The sequence below is a fragment of the Antennarius striatus genome, chromosome 11 (genome assembly GCF_040054535.1).
Source record: "Antennarius striatus isolate MH-2024 chromosome 11, ASM4005453v1, whole genome shotgun sequence".
In the NCBI taxonomy this organism is placed as follows: Eukaryota; Metazoa; Chordata; class Actinopteri; order Lophiiformes; family Antennariidae; genus Antennarius; species Antennarius striatus.
This window is the reverse complement of record NC_090786.1, coordinates 1,373,343-1,392,054: the sequence shown is the minus strand read 5'-3', so window position 1 is coordinate 1,392,054 and position 18,712 is coordinate 1,373,343. Positions and strand designations below refer to the sequence as shown.

Below are 18,712 nucleotides of genomic sequence, written 5' to 3'. Positions count from 1 at the left end.
AACCTCACTAATTGAACTCAGCACTGCTATTTTTTTAAACATTATGTTTGTTGACTTTAGGTAAAATTTTATCATATTCAATTACTTTTTCCACTTTTGCTGCTATGAATTAGAGTAAGAAGTGTGCCAAATGCATTTGCGTGCATTATAAAAAAATAAATATTTGAAGCATTTTGAGGTTTACTCACATTTTAAGACACACTTCTATTATTATGAACATAACCAAATGTAAACAAGTGGTTTTATTTTGACTTGTAACTCATTCCACAGGTCTTTGTCAGCTGCACAAAACAGTTGAGATAGTCACTAAAGTTCACTTGGCAAGCTCCTTGTCAGTGGGAGGGGCTACTTCACTTGTGTTGACAGGTTTGTGTGTGTGTGTGTGTGTGTGTGTGTGTGTGTGTGTGTGTCCGTGCATGCGTGTGTGTGATGATTGTTGCTGACAGTTACACCACAAAACATTATAAAATGTATGAGACCCATTTCCACAGCTGTAACATCTTATTTACTTAATATTCATTAAAGAGGCTCATCTTTTGTAATTAGCTGTTGTTTAATCATAAATATTTATTTAGGAGGTCGCAGGTGGAAACACCGGTTACCTGCGCTTGCTGAACGAGACCTAATCTCCTTGTTGAATGCCTTGTTTGTCTTTGGCTGTTTAAAGATTTTTCATCCTGGTCTGTTGCCATATATTTATTAAAGATTTATTAATGTTTGTCTTTTGGTATCACACTGTCCTTGCAAATGTTCACTGTAAGTCAGCACTTTACTGGTGTATTTAACATTAGAAACAAATTTAGATGCTAGATTACAGGGTGTAGTGTGAAAAATAGAAATCACACATATTGTGGCAGGCTTTCTCGACCAAAGTTTCCCAAAAACACATTCAAACACATTTCACGTGTCATTAATGCATTTTAATGAAGTCAGTGACCAAAGAAATAACTTGCTCTCAGTTGAAATGTTGGAAAACTGTGAGTTGGCAATGTCAGGGTTGAGGAGACCTGAACTCTTCTGTCCTTGGATACCCTCACAGTACGTTTGTTTATTTCATAAATGGCACCAGCCAAAGATGATCGATGTCAGCAAATCACAAGGTTTATTGAACAGACAGAACCTTTGGCCTCTTTGGGTGTGCGACAAAACCTCCATTATATAACAAATCTCATGTCATGAAACTGCAAAAAAAACAACAACAAACAAAACAAGAGTTTAACTCTAACTGCTATGAGGAATTAACAGAAACATTACTTGAGAAACCAAAACTTGAGACAGGAGGTCTCAGAGTACCAACCGTGGCCGGGAAACATAGGGAATCTTCTGGCATGGGAAGTGACGAGAAGCCAGACTAAGAAGCCTCAGGCTAATCAACATGATGAGGCACATATGTGATTCTTATGTTTTTGTCTATACAGCAGTGTCTTTTATGTCTCTTGTCCAATTACCCTACCTGTATAACCCTACGTGTTGTGTTTATTTATTGTGACTGCTGTGTTTTCTGTCTGTAATAACTGTATTTTTGTGTAATGCATGTTGTATGACTGTAATTGTATTAAGCAGAGGTACAGTAAATTATTTCCCATTGGAATTATTGAAGTATTCCTCATCCTCAGGTTAAGGGTTAGGTTAGGGTTAGGGTTATTGAAAATGACGTATATTTGTACAGGCACAACAACTCTTTGGGTACACTATACAAATAGCGATCTCACAACTCAATTGCGATTGACTACGGTGCCCAGCAACAAAAGTAACTATCATTAGACTGTAAGTAAAAAAAAAAGAAAATAAGTGGTCATATGTGATTGTTTTTTCATACAATTAGTTTGACAAGCTGGGTAAGGACAACTGTAATTCACTTCCACCTGTATCGTAGGATTTTACAAATAATCTATGTTAAACATGAGGGAAGCAGACAGAGAAACATTAAGAGATGTTCATTGGCTGTGACACCTCACTCTGAGAGCGGTTACTGTTCATTACTTCATTATCTTTATCCTCTACGGCGCCACCTACTGGTGACAGTGGTACTGGTGAGTGCTGGGCTTTCACTTTGAACACATCCCACTTCTCAGGTAGAACACCTTTGTTGAAGAGGACAGAAGCCAGGTAGGAGAACAACAAGATGGCAGCAATGGAAGACAGCATGGAGATGGTCTTAACTGGAGCGTACTGGACATAAACACCATCCTCCAGAGTGCATCCTGGGAAATGTAGGACTGGTTCTAATCCTAATGATGGTTCTCCACTCAGCAGCTTTAACGTGAATCCCACCAGTATACCCATTATAGCCCCATAACCACTGGAGATGTTGAAGAAGAGGACACAGAAGAGTTGAGAGAAAATGATGATGTAAGACACTTTAGCACCAAGGAACCAAAACAATAGGATGCTGTTGTTGAGCATACTGAGCGATGTTCCAACCAGGCCCATGACCACCACGGAAACCCTGACCACCCACTGACTCTCCCGGTCCGATGCCTGAGGAAGACAAAAATAATTTTCTTTACATTAATTCTGCTCTTCTGTTTAACCTTAATCTTTTTTCTTCCTTATTTCGAATATCAAGCATGTTTCTCCGTCATTTCAGTTGTCATTTGTTTGTCTCTCCTGCCTCTCATATTGTCTAGCTGACAACAAAGTGGAACTCATTTCATAAATGTCCAACCATCTATGACACACTCAGTAATGAAGTTAGACCACTGGTTACCACCGTAAGCCGACAGCTCTCTCAGATGACCTCGCGTACCCCATCCAGTTACAGGAGCACCAATTCCAACCCCATTCTGCCCATGCGTAAGTGGTGGTTATTAACTGCTGTTGTTTTTTTTTTCATACAAACGCAATGTAGTGCTTCACTCCATTTGGTCAGAATTCCCTGCAGCGGTACAGTATTCTGAAATGTGATTGGTTTGATCTGATGGAAACCAGTAAACATCTGCCAATGTTTCAGTCTAAACTGATAGGTATTAAGACGGAGCTATTTTCTCACCTGAGGTCTCAGGATGTTCTTGTAAATGTTATTGGTGAACACAGAAGATGCAGAAAGTAAAGCAGAGTCAGCTGATGACATCACAGTAGCAGCCACACATCCAATACCGATGATGGAGATGAAGGGTGGGGTGAGGTGCTGCAGGGCGATGGGGAGAGTGAGAGAACCTTCTCCACGTTCGTATGGAGATGGAGAACCATAGGTGGTCTGGTTCCAGTCTGAGGTTCAGACAAAAGACAAGGAAAGACTGAAAAAATTAGGGGTCTTCTGCCACCAATAAACACCATGCTCCTCACAAAGTTCTGAACTCCACGAACAACATGGACACTGAAACCGGGCCAAAGAAGAAACAGTTTTCCAGACAAGACCAGAAACATAAGGTTCACATTATTACCTGTGGATGCAGCAGCTGCTCCGATGAGTATAGGAGGAATTGCAAATATGAGCATGAAGAAAGCTGCAGCGAAGCAGGAGATCTTTGCTGAAGCAGTAGAAGAAGCTGCCAAGGTCCTCTGGTGGAAGGCCTGGTATCCCAAACCCCCCAGGGCCTGGAAGTAAAGCAGCTAATTGTTGATGATTCTTCAGTTACCAAACCACAGTTCAATCTTCTAGTAAGTCTGACATTTAACAATATTTTAGTGAAATCTATAGAGACAAGTATGAATTCTACATGTTAAAGGACATACTGTAGTTTCCTTACAAAATATAAGAAGTCATCAATCATGATCCAGATCTTCTTCATCTCTGGTTGACCAATCCAGGGAGCGTTTAAGGTGTTGTTCATCAGAGTCTGACTGATGTCCAGGGTGTGGGGACTCGTCATGACAAAGGGAACACAGATGGACTGAGAGAAAAGAAGAAAATAATTCATTAGATTTAGACAAGTAGTTTAATATTTTATGCTTTTTAACCCTCCTGTTGTCCTCAATATCTGTATACACCCTGTGTCAAGATGACCCGTCTTCACTAAACCCCCAATACTGTATAAGCAGCTTAACCCTCCTGTTGTCCTTGGGTCATGACCGACCATTGTGTTAAAACCCCCCAAAAAATTTAAATTAAACTTTAAATTTTATGACTTTTCCTAGATTGGCCCCAACAGTAGAAAAAATGAAATGTTGTTTTTCACATTTCCACGTAAGCTGTACAAAAAAAAGTACAAAAGTGGTCTTCGGGTCAAAATGACCAGTGAGGCAAATAAAGTTGAAATCAAGGTCACAGAGTTGTTTACACCACAGAATGTTACAAAGTTTTAGTTGTGTCTCAGGTCAGGGAAGATAAATGGTTTGAGAGAGGAGTGAAAGAGGCCATCCACGTCAAAGTGGAGAAACCATCTCTGAACAGGGGGGGTGGTCTGTGACACCACCTTTCTTCCATTTACAATCATGTCCTTTCAAAACTCCCAAAAAGATTGTCTCAGCAGATTGACCCAGGTGAGGTGTCTCATGCTAATGACCCTCATTAGCACACAAAAGTTAAATTCATATCTCAGTGACCCCCTTTGACACCCCCACCAACAATTGTTGAGGAGCCAGATGGGTCTCAATGACGGTCGTTGGATGGTCGTTGGCTGGTTGTTGTTGTTCTCACAGACAGCAGAGCTCTTTTTTTGTGGATTTCAAGGGGTTATGAAGGTAGCGCAGTTCACAGGAACCCAAATTCTCTCTGTGCTGACACCATGAGTGTGCGTTATGACCGTGAAGAGGCTCTAGAGCTGATTTTTTCTGATGTCCAGCAAGACAACTCTGATTCAGAAGAGGAAGTGGAGGATGTATCAGAAGAAGATGGGGAGGAATATAACACAGAGCATGATGAATCATCTTCAGAAGAAGAAGAAAACCCTGAAGCTGAAAGAGAGACTTTCCTTTCAAAAAATGGCAAAATAACATGGTCCTCGGCAGCATATAACCAACACAGCAGGCATGCAGAATAAAACGTCATAAAGATGACCCCAGGACCCACAAGGTATGCCGTTTCTCATGCCCATGACATTGTCTCTACATTCTACCTGTTAATCACACCAGCAATGGAAAAAATAATCCTGGAGATGACAAATCTGGAGGGTTTTCGCAAATATGGAGACAGCTGGAAAAAGATGGATGAGACTGACCTGCAGGCGTACTTAGGGCTACTAATCTTAGCAGGTGTACTCAGGTCCCGAGGTGAGGCCACAGCTAGTCTATGGGATGCAGAAAGTGAAAGGCCAATTTTCCGATCCACAATGCCACTCAAACTCTTTCACACCTACTCAAGGCTGCTACGATTTGATGACCACGAGTCAAGACCAGCAAGACGTGTGACAGACAAACTTGCAGCCATAAGAGAGGTCTGGGACAAGTGGGTGGAGTGGCTGCCCTACCTCTACAATCCAGGGCCTGACTTAACAGTGGATGAGCAACTTGTTACATTTAGAGGTAAACTATTTTCTAATTTGTAATAAAAGTGATTTTCACTATTGATATTTTTGACTGTTGGTTGTGACACTCATACTAATCACTGATGCTGATGTCTTCTGTCCAAAGGTCCTTGTCCTTTCCGGCAGTATATGCCCAGGAAGCCAGCAAAATATGGGATCAAGTCATGGGTGGCTTGCGATGCCAAATCAAGCTATGCTTGGAAAATGCAAGTATATACCGGAAAGCCGACCAGTGTATGGAACCAGGGGATGCGAGTTGTGCTTGATGTGACAGAGGGACTTAGGGGTCACAATGTGACATGTGACAATTTCTTTACTTCTTATGAACTTGGACAGCAGCTCCTGAAGAGGAAGATCACTATGGTTGGTACAGTTCGAAACAACAAGCCTGAGCTCCCACCTGCACTGCTTGCATCAAAGGAGAGAGAGGTCTTCTCATCAAAGTTCGCCTTCACGCCCATGACCACTGTAGTTTCTTACCTCCCAAAGAAAAATAAGAATGTAGTTCTGATGAGCACACTGCACAAAGACAGTGACATTAGTGATCGTGAGGACAGGAAGCCAGTCATCATCCTAGACTACAACCGCAACAAAGGAGGTGGACAATCTATATAAGGTGATTGGAACATACAGCTGCAGAAGGATGACTGCCCGCTGGCCCCTGGTCATCTACCACAACATCATTGATGTTTCCTCCTACAATGCCGTTGTGATCTGGAGAGAGATCAACCCGACCTGGATATCGCATAAGAAGAACAAGAGGAGGGTGTTCCTGGAGCAGCTAGGAAAGGCACTTGTAACTCCACTTATTCAAAGAAGCCTCAGCAGCAGTTGTGAAAGCTATTCAGAGTGCAGGAGCTCCTGATAAACCGAAGGATCCAGCTAACACAGCCACTTCCCCAGCTAGGGCAAGTAAAAGGAAGATATGTCAGTTCTGCCCTCCAAAGAAGGACTGTAAAACACACACTGTGTGCTGCAGGTGCCAGAAATATATCTGCAAAGGCTTTGCACTTGCATACAGCGCTACATGTGCTAATTAGTTGAATGGGACATGCTATTTTTCATTGTATTGTATTGTATTGTTTTGTATTGTCTTAAATTCTTCACTGAAGAAAAAAAAAACTTTAGTCATTGGAATGAATAAAAATGCATCCAAAACTCCTTTTCGCGCATTTTTTCCCTTTTCTTAAGCTATAGAAATACAAGTGAAGAGGGTCGAACTATATCAAACATATTGTGATGAAGGACAAGTTGCTTCTTCAAGCAATATGAAATTTGGTGTTTAAAATTCAATTAAACTGTGATAACTCACCAATCCTACTAAAATGAGGACCAGCTGTATAATATCTGTGTAGGCCACAGAGTAGAGACCTCCCATCAGGGTGTATATAATGACAACAGCAGCAGAGATCCAGACACAAATAGAGAACGGCAAATCCAGAACCACACTCATGGTTCCTCCTGTCAGATATAGAGAAATGAAGTTTTAAATAAAAATATGTATGTATTTACCGCGAACATGCATCTCCAACTCTTAAAATTTTTGACAAAGAAAATAGTGAACACACACAAACACATACACACACAGAGTACCTAATCCAGTGAGTGTTGCAGGCAGCCAGGTGACATCAATAAACAGTGAGAAGAGACTCATTCCAGCCATTATTACTTTTCCATATTTGATGTGGAAAGAGTCCAGCATTGTCACACAGTTTCTGTCTCTCAGCGGTTTGACAAACAGCAGACCTCCTACATTGAAATGTACAAAAGAAATGGTAAAATAATGTGTCAACAGGATGAAGTACATAAACACTAAATGAAGTACTGGTACGAAATTATGAGTGCATTTTTAAAATCAGCTTTGCGAGGTTTAAAATTGCTAGTCGATAAAACTGCAAAACTCAATCGATGATCTGTAAGTTGAACTATTACACTCTTAAAACTTTGGAACAAACTATGTTTAGCAATGATAACAAAGTATTTGACATTTCAACACATACACCATTCCAGTAGATCTGAATAAAACTCTTACTCCCCTTTGAACTGTCAATTAATTGTGGTGGGGGAGTTGGAGCGCCCAAATGATCCCAGGAGCTATGTTGTTGGGGGCTTTATGGTCCTAGTAGGGTCCCCCAATGCAAACAGCTCCTTGGTGATGGCACAAACTAAGACTAGTTTAAAAACCCAATGGGAACAACAAGAACAAGAAAAAAAAATTCAAGGACTACGATGTGCCACAGTATGGCACAACTGGGCCACCCCCCTGGAGCCAGGCCCAGGTTGGGGCACACGTGCATGGGCCCAACCCCCGGTGGACTCACCACCTTCTGAGGGTAGTTTACCCCCACGGATGAGAGGGTCTCATTCCTGCACCTTTGGAACTGGAGACAGGTGGCTAACTGTTTTTTTGGCCTACACGTTGAATGGGACTGCAGATTGCCCAGCCTGCTTGAAGTACTTGGCAGGGCTACTAAATAATGCTCTGACCGGGGACTACACTGTTCACCTTGGGCACTTCAATGCTTATGCAGGCAATGACATTGAGACATGGAAAGAGGACGAATGGCCTCCCCAATTTGAACATGAGTAGTGATCTGTTATTGGACTTATGTGCTAGTCACAGTTTGTCCATGACAAAAACCTTGTTCAAGTACAGGGATGTTCAGAAGTTCACATGGCACCAGGACACCCTATTTGTCCTATCAACAGTCTTCTGACTGTGTGTCTTGGACATTCAGGTGAAGAGAGGGACAGAGCTGTCAACCGATCAACACCTGGTGGTGAGCTGGATTCACTGTTGGAGCAGGAGGCTTGACAGACTTGGCAGGTCCAAACATGTTCTCAGTTTAAATCAATCCACTGGACTGAGAGTTTCTTGAAAAAGTTTTGCCTCTTCTTCAGTTCAGAACCTCAGTTCTTCAGTTCTGAACTGAAGAATTGAAGAAGTCTCTTGGATGAAATGCAAAACTTTTTCAAGAAACTTTCTTAAAGTCCAGTGTATTGATTTAAACAGCTTTGGATAAGCCTCTGTCAGCGAGGTTCTCAACTTCCACCTCCGGGAGAGCTTCTCCCAGAACCCGCAAGAGGCTGGGGGCATTGAGTCAGAGTGAACTATGTTCTTCACCTCCATCACCTCCATTGTTGAAGCAGCTGCTTGAAGCTGTTGTTGCAAGCTCATATTGAATCTTGTTGAATTGTGGGATTTCAGAGGCAGCTGACAGGTACATGCAGGTCAGGCATACTTTGGCTTGAGTGGTAATGAAGGCAAAAACACAGATCTGAGAGGAGTTCAGGGAGACCATGGAGAAGGACTATCAGTCGACCACTAAGACATTCTGGGAAACCGTGTGGTGCCTCAGAAGGGGGAAACAGTGCACCACCAACACTGTAAACAGTGGAGACGGAGTGGAGCTGCTGATCTCGACTGAGGATATTGTCCAGCTGAGGAAAGTTTACTTTGAGAATCTCCTCAATCCTTCTACCATGAATTCCATTGACAAAACAGAGGCTGAGGTCTCAGACGTGGACTCGTCACCTTAACTATGGGGCTCACACTCCTCAGCTTCCTGAGGAAAGTCTATTCCAGGATACTGGAGGTGCGCATACCAATAGCACTCAGGAGGAACAATGCGGTTTTTGTTCCACTTGCGAAACACTACCAGCTCTACCAGCTCTGGAATGCCCTCTAGCAGCCCTGCCCCTCCATATAGAGCAGAGCGAGCTCAGGTGGCTTGGGCATCTGCCCTGCCTTGGAGCCAGGGAGGTGTTCCGGGCACGTCCTACTGGGAGGAAGCCTCATAGACGACCTTGGACACTTTGGAGAGACTATGTCTCGCAACCGGTGTGGAAATGCCTTGGGTTTCCCTTGGAAGATCTGGGCATCCCTACTCAAACTGTTGCTTGTACGACCTGGTGTCAGATAAGTGCTAGAAGACAGACTGATGGATGGATAAATCTCTTACCAATAATAAACGTTAAGCTGTATGACAGGAACACAACTATTGCCACGATCAGTCCCATGGATGGAGTGCACATCATCTCAACTACACCATTAGTGAATCCTGCTCCAACCCATGTAGCTACAGGATGGATTAACAAACGTCAAGTCAATTATTGTACAAAAAAGGATGAGAATGTTAAGAACACAAGTCACATTTATGAAAATAGAATAGCAGCTAAAACAAGAACGGTGATGTCACTGGTTTATAGCTAATATGCATTTATTCTATCCCACAATGAAGACAAATTAACATAATAACCTTATTTCTCTTTAAAGAACTACTTTGGATCATCAGAATGCAGCTGTAACAGCAGATGAAAAAAATGGAAACCTTTTACTCCCTGCCAACTGTTGAGACCTGACACCTGGTCAATGTAGAGGTTATTGACATGATTCAGCTCTGGGTTATTATATAAAATCTAGAAAAATACATTTTTTTTGTATCGATGCAATGTTTTATGCATGTTGGGAATTGTTTTAAAAAGGGCTATAGTGTATACAACTGATACACAAGTACACAAATCACTGAAGACAGCTGCTGACAATGGGTGTGACTGGTTTAGAATTTATTCGACTACGTTGAGTTTACAAGGCGAAAGTGCACAGCCCAATCACATCCTTTTCCTCCTGCTGCGATCAGAGTACAATACTCTGAAAATAATTGTCAACACATTGTTGGAAGTCCCTCCCAGTTCAGTAATGCATGCAATGTATTTCTTGTGACTGTTGCTATTGAGCCCTTTGCTGCACAGTACATTCCTACACTGGCTTATTATGAAAATATTTCTATAATTGATTGTTTCATGCATCTGTGTTTCATTTTCATACTCATTCCTTGCACCTGAATTTTTTGCATTGAGAGTCTTAAAAAATTTTTTGTACACTTGTGTATGATGACATTAAAGGCATTGCATTCTATTCTATTCTATTCTATTCTATTCTATTCTATTCTATTCTATTTTATTATTAGCCGCACTCAAAAGACTGACAACATACAGTTGGAACAGGACTGATCAGGGACAACTTCCTTCTCTAGTAGTGATTTCCATTGGGACAGACAGAATGATAAGGACGACTTTTAAAAACGTTATCAATGGTTTTAGTCAAATGGAGCTGCACGTATATGTAATATTTGAATAAAGGCTATACTATAATAAATAAGATCCTTATTTGTTAATCTGACAGTGGTGATGTCAGTGCTTCACCACGCATGAACCTCACTGCACGTCACTGCCCTTAATAGTTAGGAGTTCATTGATTTACAGTTATACTCTTTAGAAAATAGTTCTGTCAACTGTTCCCTCCTTACCTGTCAGAGTGAAGATTCCCACTAACCAGTTAATACTCCGGTTTCCCAGCAAGGCCATCTCCATTCCAGGGGCTCCACTTCTCTTCTGTTTCCTTTTGGACTTGAAAGAAGCCCAGATTCCAGTCCCAAGGACCAGCAGGTAGAAAACCACCATCACTATCACTCCTGGGACGTTAACAGCCATGATGGACTGGTTTACCGTGTTCACCACTTCCTGATGTCTGACTGAATGACTGAGTGACAAAAGGGACTGTACTTCAGATAAAATATGTTAATCATGATGTCTTAATGATGAATTAAACAAGAGATTAATCCTTCAAGACTCCACCTTTAATGAGCATCATATGCACTCCAAACTTCTGCTTGTTTGCTTTAATGATCTAATTTGAGAGGTAAATCTTTAAGGTAGCTTTTTTTGGTTTTAATTTTTTAATTCAAAACCAAAGAGTCAAGTTTTGTTTGAATTAAGTCCCCACCTACCAAAGGATTTATTTGAGAGGGATAAATGTTACCACACCACGCGGTAATTTTAAGACTCAGTGATGACTTTCATTTGTTCATCTTCTTTAACAGGGGACTATTATAATCATGTCGTTTTACCTGAAGTAGTTGATGATGGGTTACGAAGGAGCGTATCCCAGTTGGACATGCACAAGAGAAGGGGGTACACACTGGATGAGACACCAGATCATTACAGGGTAATAATGAGTTCAGTGCAGATGGAATCATACAGTTTTTGGCTGATGGTGAGTGGTTCAATAATATAATTTTATAAGTGATGAAATTATCTGATTAATGATCTGCCCCTAGGGCAGAAGTGAGCATTTGTGAGCATCAGTATGTTTTCATGCCAAAAAAGAGTACTACAGATGCAGTATTTGCATCCTCCTGTCTGAGACAGAGACAATAGTGTTCGATATGGTACACTCACATAGTAGATAGATAGATGGATAGATATATAGATAGATTGAGAGACACACACACACACACACACACACACACACACACACACACACACACACACACACACACACAGAGAAAGAGAGAGCGAGGTCTTTGATTTTTAACATCATGTTCATACATAAAAGTCAATTTACAAAATAGTCACGTTGACACAAAATCCAAAAGAATTATTAATCCACTTCTTGTTTTACTTTTCATATAAAAGCTGACGCTATCCAGAAACATGTTGAGGTAAAATTCAGACAGTTGTCATTTTTGTTCTCAGAGCTACTTATATCAGGAGGTGTCTCAGGGGTTTCTTTCGCAATTTTCTTCGCTTTATTCTTTCTTGTGTTAGTGTTTTTCCTTTTAAGAGCTATATTTAATAATTCCTCGTCTATCACAATATCATCCTCCTCCTCATCCTTCTCTAGCAGAGACTGTACCACCCTGGCGTCTGTTTCTCCAGTCCCCTCAGCCTCCGTGTTATTCTGTGACTCCGGGTTGGTGGCCGGTGACTGTATAACCTTTGCACTGTCACCTGTGACCTCTGGTTTGATGCCCGGTGATTCCGCATGGGATGGAGTTGGAAACTCACAAGGCGGTGATTGTGAAGTCAGGACCGCAGTACTTGAACACACCAGAGGGATTGCGGCCCCCAGTTGTTCAACCTTTGCATTGTCACGTGTATCCTTTGTGTTATTCTGCGGTTCCGGGTTGGTAGTCGATGACCCAGCGGGTAAAGGAGTCAAAAATCCACAAGGTCACGGCCCCAGAGCCCTGGCCGTAGTGCCGGACACTGTTACAGCTGCGTAAGTAGCTGCAACTTCCTGCTAGGCGGCTCCCGCCACCGGTCCCCCCACGGGCACAGCCGCCTGCCCCATGGCAGCCGGCAGCCAGTGCTCATCCTCTCCCTTTGAACAGTTAAGCATGAGATGTCCCTCCTATCCGCACTTGAAACATTTCATGTCCTCACTGGTGACGTAAACCGTGTAGTCATAGTATTGTATGACTACACGGTTGTAAACATGAGCGTGGAATTCAGCTCTTCATCGAACCGAAGGCTCCGGAAGGCGTAACATGCTTGAGTGATATTGTCGACCGGGAACATATCGATAGGACTCAAGAGCTGACCCTGTTGTGACAGTTCCTTTTCCCAGTAGCTCGTCCTTGAGATACGGTGGTGCGTTTGATATGATCACTGTTTTAATCGGGCATGAAGGTATTCTTAATCACCACCCCACTCACAATCACCTGGTGTACCTATTTCAGTTTGTCAAGCAAAATTACCACTGCTTTATTCATTCGGGCGCCTGCTATAAGCTGTCATAACCAACCTGCTCTCCCACCGCTAAACACACCTCCCCCACTGAGCAGTTCGGGGGGTGTCCAGAGAGACAGAGAGAGTGTGAGTGTGTTAACATTATACACTGTGCCTAATCCAGTCAGTCTTCCAGGCAGCCAGGTGAGATCAATTAAAAGTGAACAGAGACTCATTCCAGCCGTTAGTACTTTTCCATACTAGATCTTGCCCTTAGTAGTCTAAGCCATTGGAGTTTCCACGGGACTCAGGATCCATCAGTCTCAGTTTCTAAGACCGACCTCCTCTCTGGGATAAACAAACATACTGTATGTTTATGACCAGAAGATGAGGAGAAAGTCATCAAACCGATCCCCCTTTTGTCAGAGTAAACCTACTGGTCACCACGTGTCCCTTGAAAGACACTTGCAACTGTCTCTTGTCTTTCGGGATTCCCTCATGGGGGCTTCCGAGAATCAGCAGCGGAAAGGGAACATAAAAATGCCACACCAACTTTTATGTCTGAGTTATATCTGGCCACTTATTCTAAAGCTGATATTCAAACTAAGAAAATGATCCGTCTTTATTATTGGCAGACAATAACCAACTTCCTTTTCCAGAGACAGACTTCTCTGTTCTTTCTCCTTGTCCTTTTTTAGAGGCTTGCCCCCTCACAGTGTTTTTTTGTACAGATCTCTGTAACATGCATCCAAAAGGTTGTACGAACAAGATTTACATGATGAGTAAAATTCTAAGAAAAGAACACACCCATTTTTATGAACAGGAATTGCTGAAAATAAACTGGAACAGAAAGCTCGCTTGAATGATGTGATCATTGACGGCATCAAAGCCAATCCGAGCATGGACGTACATGCTGTAACCAGGATAAGTGGACCGGCCATCGAGCACAACTCTGATACTGACACATCGGAACAACCAGTGACTTCACAACTCAGAGATCTGGAGATAATAGTAGACTCGGAGCATATCCAAAGCTGTTGTTCACTGCCATCTGGGGGTAGGAGACCACTTGCAGTGTTGATAAAATTCTACAACAGTAAGCACAAGATTGCTCTTCTGAAACAAGGCCCCAAACTTGTCCAGCAAATCACGGTTTGCTCGACAAATCACGGTTTTATCAATGCAAAGGGGCTTTTTCCAGGGCAGACGAAAACAATGGTGATTGAGTGCTGAGGAGCTGGCAAAGAATGATCAATAAGGTATGGCCAAAAATAAAGACTAACTACAGCATGGAAGAAAATAGCCATCTCTGTCCAGTCTGAAGAAATGAAGGACCTTAACTACAGGACTCCTAAGCGTGACAGTTTGGAGCTGATAACAGATCAAACTGTGACTTATGGTCTGACTGACCCAAATGGAATGGAGCCTGACAGCTTCTATAATAATAGGATGGACAACACTTGTTATTACAGCCTCTACACCCATTATGGACACATTCAGGATTACATGGAACAGTTTCAAAACCGTTCAACATCATCACATTATCAGAAACATGGATTAATGAAAACAAAGATAACATCCAAGTTTCAGACTCTAAAGAGCATGTTTATATCTGCTGACAAAATAATGGAATGTGTAACTGTTGAAGTGTCTGCGGTAAACTGGTTAATTCTTTGATAAACACTTGTCTGTCTGCTGAGGGAGGTGGTTGTGATCATTATACTCTTGTTGAGAACACTGGTGAGGTTTCGTAACAAATACGATGTTACCGAACCTCGCCTTTTGTAGTTAGAATGTTACATGGTTACGCTCTAGTCTAGGTTATATCTGGGATGAAGGCTCATATCTGGAGTTGTAGAAAATAGGATGAAAGATGCTATGACTACTTATGAGTGAATGGATGATTGAAAAAACAGTGTACTACAATGAGTGTCAAAATTCAATGTATTAATTGGTTGAAAAACATATTGTGATGAGAGAAGTGTTTAAATTGATTTCTTGACTACACAAGCCAGACAGCTTTTTTTTTTTTTTTTTGGGATGCTGTTGATGTTGTAAATGAGATGAAGGTAGTGAAGACTGTTGTAATGACATGCGCAAATACATTATTAGATAGATAGATACTTTCGGTAAATATACAAACAAATAAACAAACAAACGTATAAATAATAAATAAAGAAATAAAGAAAAAGGTGGTGAAAGGTGGCATAAGAACATGAAGAACAGCATAAGAATTTCTCTGTCGGACTACATATGGAGATCCATCTTGGTAATTAATATTTAAAATGAAGGTCAAACCTGGATAACCAAAACAAGCATTGCCAGATGAAGGAACATTTGCTTTCCATCTGTGTGAACACCAGAATAAGAAGTAAAAGTCTGATGAATAATTCTTGACGAGCTTAATACAATTTCACATCCAGAACCGATCTACCTCAGAATGAAGACGTATTTGAATGAAATGCAAAAAACGGTGTTTCAGTTGGATTCACTTCTACGGAATGTCAGCACTTCGGCACCAATTTAACTTGAGGCATTGTTTTATTGTTATATATCCAATGGAGCACAAACTACTTCTATACTGTTCTATGTCATTTCCTTGTTAGATATGAGTTAATGGTCTTTCGCAGTCATGCACTTTAGAAATTAGTATTCAGATGTTCTCTCCTCACCTGTCATGGTGAAGACCCCCACCACCCAATTGATGTTCCGGTTTCCCAGCAGGACCATCTCCATCCCAGTGGCTCCACTTTTCTTCTGTTTCCTTCTGGACTTGAAAGAAGCCCAGATTCCGGTCCCAAGAACCAGCAGGTAGAAAACCACCATCACTATCACTCCTGGGATGTAAACAGTCATGATGGACTGTTGGACTGTTTTCGGCACTTCCCTAGATCTGACTGACAGGCTGAGTGAAATCAGAGGGCAATTATTTGCAGTGGAAAAGCTGGTTTTAAGGTGCATTCACCTGCCAACAGATATTACATGTTTACTTGTTTGAACACTGGGCAAGTTTTGTTATAGTGGTAGTAAGACGTTTTGCTAATTATGTGACTTACACATTGAAATATTTACCTTTCATAATTAAATGCACATTTTTACCACAGCCATTTAATTTTTTAAGGTTTCTATTTTGGTTTTGAAATATTGTTTAATTGATTTATTATGCTTTAAGATACATTCGATTTCAATATCTCATCGATTATCATTGTGATTGCCATTGGTGAATAAAGGTCCTCCCAGCAGTTGCAGCTAGTGTTGACCGGAAGCCGGTCTCTACCCTGGGTAAATGCAGAGGGTGGCAGGAAGGGCATCTGGTGTAAAATAAATAAAATAAGTATGAGCGTTGATCTGATAAAAAAACAAAAAAACAAGGAAAAATAATGACGTGGACACAGAAGGCCGAGGTTTTAATTCTAGTCAAATCAACATGATCTATATGGTCATGAGCTCGCCAAAGGATGGAGAAGAAGCCACAGACTAGAAAAAGAATGGAGGGTCTATTCCCTATGTCAATTGCACGAGGCTGTGGACGACAGTGCATAGTTGTAAGGTCAAAGCACAAAGACTACAGTCCATAAAGAAACGAGAAATCCAACAAGACATCTAGAAGATAGTCTGATAGGATAGTCTGTGAAGTTGTTGCCTCACACAACGGAAACTTGATGACACTGATGAGGAAGAGGAGCAGAGAACATGGAGGGACAAGCTTACACAACAGTGTTCAGGAACATCTACAACCACTATGGACCAGACAGACTCAAACACCAGCAGAATGTACTGTCAAAGGTGGTTGAGTACAACAAAGCCAAGCCGCTGTGGGACTTCAGCTCACACGAAGCTGCTGACTAACCTGCTGGACATTGTGTTGGTATATAATGACCAGAAGAGGGCAGTGCTGTTAAATGTGGTGATACCAGCTGGTTGGTGAGGGTTGGAGGGGAACAATACCAGTAACAACACCAGTACTACTGACACCAGTTGGTGGCACCATAGAGGAGGAAGAGACGTTGAATAGAAATCAGTCTCACAGTGATCTGACTCTCCTTGTTTGGTGTACGTTGGTTTTTTTTTTTCACTTTGTCAAATCGAAGTATCAGCCTGTCATTCTAGCAAACTTTGTTGTTCCAGGTATTTTATGCCATGTTGCCCTGGTAACACAACAACAGATAAACCATCGACACTAAAGTGAAACATGAAACTCTGGATCTCAGGACGCATGACAGGTCCGGTATGAGGGCAGTGGCAGACATGTGTTAAATATCACACAGGTGGGAGTCACATAGTCGCGATCTCAAACAGTTCAAGTTCAACTTCAAGTTACGTAAATAACTTATAGGTATTACTAACATATCAACCAACATGCTTAGAAAATGAACTTTGATAAAAAGTAAAAGTGTCAACATGTGAGTGGGTAATACATGTCTGAAACGTGATGGGAACAGCGTTGTTCTACTGGGACCACTGATGCTACGCTTTGGATTGAAGAATGGCAGATCTGGAGTCAGTTTAGTGTTTGAGATGTGAAAAATATCACAGAGATGCTGTCTGTCATTTTAGTTCTCAGTCTGATTTGTTCAGAGTTCACAGAAAAAAATGTTTGCTCACTTACAGCATGAAGTTAACCTCTTTAGATAAGTTCTTTTTTAAAAATAAATATGTTTTTTTTTTTGCCTGAATCACCTAAATCATCAACAAATGATCGGGCTTTTTTTAGCGCATTGACCTGAACAAACTCTATTTCACATGGCATAGCAGTGTATCACGTTTCATCATGATAGGTTATAAAAAATGAAGTAGTAAAAGGGGTCAATTAAATATAACTAGACTCCAACAGAACTGAAGCGAATGAATGGATGTAAGCGAACAAAACGGACCTGTCAAACAATCAAACAGAGAAATCCAAGTACTAGTTAGGTCAAACTAAAAGTTAACACAGGGGGAAATAAAATGTAAAATGAAACTCACACATGCATGCTGTAGTACAGACCAGGAAGGCTGGCAGCCCAGCCCCTGGCCACGGTTTTGCTGCACCAAGAAATAAAACTCCAGGTAAGTCAAAAGAAAAGAAACAAATGTTGATACAAACATAATTGAACTATCAGTTCAAATTACAGTATGACAAATATTAAATACAAGTATTCAAATTCAGTATTACACCTGTTCCCATGTGTAATACTGAAGTCTTCTCACACAGACACTACCATTTGCAAGGTTATAACCTTATTGTGTTTGCAACAGACTTCAATGCATGGTAATATGCTGATTTTAGCAATAAGGATACAACAGTCCCCTCCACTTAGAGGTAAGATCGGACCTAAAAAATCCAGCCCAACCCGAACCGAGCCCGAGGGTATTAAGGCTCGACCTGAACGTAATTATTAACGTTTGAGACATCCAAGGATTTGGGCTTTAGATCTTACCTCTACTTTCAGTGCGTACAATCGGAAAGGTAAAGCGACAGGAGAAGCTACAGCTGACGCACGGAGGGAACGGAGCAGGTGTTGTAGATGGATGTTTCTCATACAGCGCCTTCTATGTTTTACCTAAATTATTTATTTTACAAGGGCCTTCCTTAGTTTAATACCCATAGATCGTTTGAGATACATAATAAATACATAAATATATATTTATTAACAAAATTTGAGCCGGGTCGGGCTTGGATCATAAGATCTTATCAGTATTGGAGTCGGGCTCAGGCTGAAGATCTTACTTCTACCTCCACTTCTATGAAGAAGTCTGATATTATCTATGTCCACTTCATATTTTGCATTTTTTTTCATGTGCCATTTTTG

General features: G+C 41.4%; 1 protein-coding gene and 1 pseudogene across 1 annotated transcript; one reads left to right on the top strand and one right to left on the bottom strand.

Annotated features, from left to right (window-relative positions):
* Positions 1-1,047: 1,047 nt before the first annotated feature.
* Positions 1,048-10,896, bottom strand: LOC137604177 (high-affinity choline transporter 1-like). The gene is made up of 8 exons (XM_068328135.1): positions 10,718-10,896; positions 9,371-9,487; positions 7,002-7,157; positions 6,721-6,869; positions 3,693-3,836; positions 3,387-3,540; positions 2,993-3,210; positions 1,048-2,481 (listed from the first exon to the last, which is right to left on the bottom strand). The coding sequence occupies exons 1-8, from the start codon at positions 10,869-10,871 to the stop codon at positions 1,927-1,929; spliced, it is 1,647 nt and encodes a 548-aa protein (XP_068184236.1). The 5' UTR covers positions 10,872-10,896; the 3' UTR covers positions 1,048-1,926.
* Positions 4,938-6,273, top strand: LOC137603429 (piggyBac transposable element-derived protein 4-like; annotated as a pseudogene).
* Positions 10,897-18,712: the final 7,816 nt, after the last annotated feature.

What these genes read in the sequence shown, in the direction of transcription:
- LOC137604177 (XM_068328135.1), bottom strand. Translation starts at nt 10,871, where the DNA reads ATGGTGGTTTTCTACCTGCTGGTCCTTGGGACTGGAATCTGGGCTTCT. An exon ending in TGCAACACTCACTGGATTAG is followed by an intron (nt 6,870 to 7,001) that starts GTACTCTGTGTG and finishes TATATCTGACAG; the next exon opens with GAGGAACCATGAGTGTGGTT. An exon ending in TCCTCATTTTAGTAGGATTG is followed by an intron (nt 3,837 to 6,720) that starts GTGAGTTATCAC and finishes CTTTTCTCTCAG; the next exon opens with TCCATCTGTGTTCCCTTTGT.